Source organism: Lycium ferocissimum, chromosome 3 (assembly GCF_029784015.1).
Source record: "Lycium ferocissimum isolate CSIRO_LF1 chromosome 3, AGI_CSIRO_Lferr_CH_V1, whole genome shotgun sequence".
Lineage (NCBI taxonomy): Eukaryota > Viridiplantae > Streptophyta > Magnoliopsida > Solanales > Solanaceae > Lycium > Lycium ferocissimum.
Window position 1 is genome coordinate 49,948,640 of NC_081344.1, and position 2,553 is coordinate 49,951,192.

Sequence of the window (2,553 nt, forward strand, 5' to 3'; positions counted from 1 at the left end):
CCGCCACATCATAACCATATTGGGAACATAGAAACTCCGGCTTAGGATAAAAAGCATGATTCATCGTGTTTCTTGGAGGAGGAAATGTATACTCTCTTCTCCTTCTAGGCGGACTCCTACTCGGCCCAATCCACACACTTATACCTTTTTGCTTGGAATAGGAAGTATCACAAGCCGATGTATGTGAATGTACACTAAGATCCTCGCATAAGAGTTTTGTTCAATTCCATTATCTTCACAAGTATATTCACCACAAAGCGCATAGCCATTAGGCTCATAATCATCACATTCTTGCAAATTCCCACCAATTGGTTCATATCAAAAGTATGAGGAAGGAGCATACCTCAACTCAACCCCATGTCCACGGTGTGTAGGATGAGACTCCTTATGTTCGTATCCACCATAGGACTCTTCTTTATAATCATCTAATCCTTCTTCGTAAGCCCCATGAGGTGTTGCCTCACAATTGCCCTCGGAGTAGTATTCTTCACCCTCGTACAAGTTATGATCATATTGACCATTTCTTCATTCGGTCTATGAGCACCATCACCATCATATGCATTGTAAGAATAGTGATGCTCATATCCCATGTCATCTCCCTCATAGCGTCCGTCACCCTCATAGTCATACCCTCCATTACTAGAGGCATAACCTTCAAAATCATCTCCACAAGACTCGAAAGCTATGGATGACATCCTTATCTCTCCTTCTCCTTATGTCTCCTTTTCGTGTAACTACAAAATGAGCAAACAAGATTAGTAGCAAAAGCTCCTCACGTCACTCGTATTTGCACTCAAACTTACCTCTCAACCTAAGCTTCTTCCAAGGTTGGTCAAGAACCCTTTTAATCCAAATCAATTCACAAAATTGCTAAACTTTGTGGCGGAATAGATTCTTGTTAATCGAAAGACGGACGACTCGATAAAGCAAAAGGACTTGAGCTAAGAAGGTTCAACAAAATCAAAATGAGAAAAGCTGGAAAGAATTGGCACGAAATGAAATAAGGACTCAAGAACATTCGTCCTCGAATGTTAAAATCTTGGAGATTCTGTAAATTTCGCCAGAGTTTCCCTTGTAACTATATCACTGCCACCCTGTCATCACAACAACCCAGAATATGCAACACCTCACAGGGCTACAAAAATAATAATAATAATAATAATAATAATAATAATAATAATAATAATAATAATAATAATAATAATAATAATAATAATAATAATAATAATAATGGCCTCACACGACCCATAAATAGTAAAAAGAAAACATTACGCACCTGCAGACAGTGATGTCTCTATCTGGACCTTCTTCGAAAGTGGGAACAAATGGGGATACCTGGACTTCATATCTTCCTCAGCTTCCCAAGTCATCTCTTCCTTATTTTTGTTTCTCTATAAGACTTTAACTGAAGCTACATCTTTGGTTCTTAATCTCCGAGCTTGCCTATCTAGAATAGCAATGGGAACTTCTTCGTAAGACAATTGCTCGGTGACCTGGACATCATCTACAGTTACAATTCTGGAAGGATCTCCAATGCACTTGCGAAGCATTGATACATCAAAAAATAGGTGGACTGACTCTAAGTTCGAAGGTAGATTTTAACTCATAAGCCACCTGGCCTACCTTGCGGAAAATCTTGTAAGGCTCAATATACCGAGGGCTATGTCACGATTCAACCCGATGAGCCGTGACAGGAGTCTGACCTCTAGCGACCAAACACCCCTAAACACATATCTGAAACATACTGAACATCAAGCTCATAAAGGGCATAAATTGATCTCAAAAAGGGAACATCGTAATCGACACCGCATATATATATATATATATATATATATATATATATATATACACAACATGTGGAAAAACGATTGCAAGCCGCCTAGTGCCTACATATACCGTACACAAAGGAATGTGGGCCGACAAGGCTACGCCATCGTCGACTACTACATACAACTCGCGTACGGTACCTCTCGGAATGAAAGCCGTAGAAAAGACGGACAGGCCCCGTCGTACCCATCTATATATATCTCAAAAAGAATGGCCTACCAATATGGACCGCAACTCCGGATCGAATGGAGTGCACCGATCACTCGCCGGGATAAAGGTCTCTACTAAGCCGAACCACTCTCCCCGTTCACCTCCGTACCGCGGGCATGAACGCGCCCCCCGAGCAACGGGGGAGTCGCACGGATAATGTACCGAATATGTAAGGCATAAAGGCAACATGTATGAATATACATACATACATACATATATATATATATATATATATATATATATATATATATATATATATATATATTGTTACACCTCAAAAAATTTCCCTTTGGTGTACAGTGAATAGACGAGCGAGGAGTATGATGTATGCGAGGTTTGGACAAGTAAGAAATAGTATTTGATGATCCTAATTAAGATTTTCAAAGACATTCGAGTTAAGGAAAGAAAGTTGTTAAGGGAAGTTAGTCGCAAGTCGAGTGTAACGGATAAGAATTTCGAGTATTAAGTTAAGATGTCTTTAATACCCGGAGGAAGAGTTCGTCCCTTAGAATGGTA

The 2,553-nt window shown here is 39.8% G+C and overlaps 1 protein-coding gene across 1 annotated transcript in view; it reads right to left on the bottom strand.

Annotated features, from left to right (window-relative positions):
* Positions 1-425: 425 nt before the first annotated feature.
* Positions 426-2,553, bottom strand: part of LOC132048899 (uncharacterized) — a 19,911-nt gene continuing 17,783 nt past the window's right edge. Inside the window, exon 3 of the mRNA XM_059439583.1 lies at positions 426-652. Within this exon, the coding sequence (XP_059295566.1) occupies positions 426-652 (227 nt within the window). The remainder of the gene's footprint in view (positions 653-2,553) is intronic.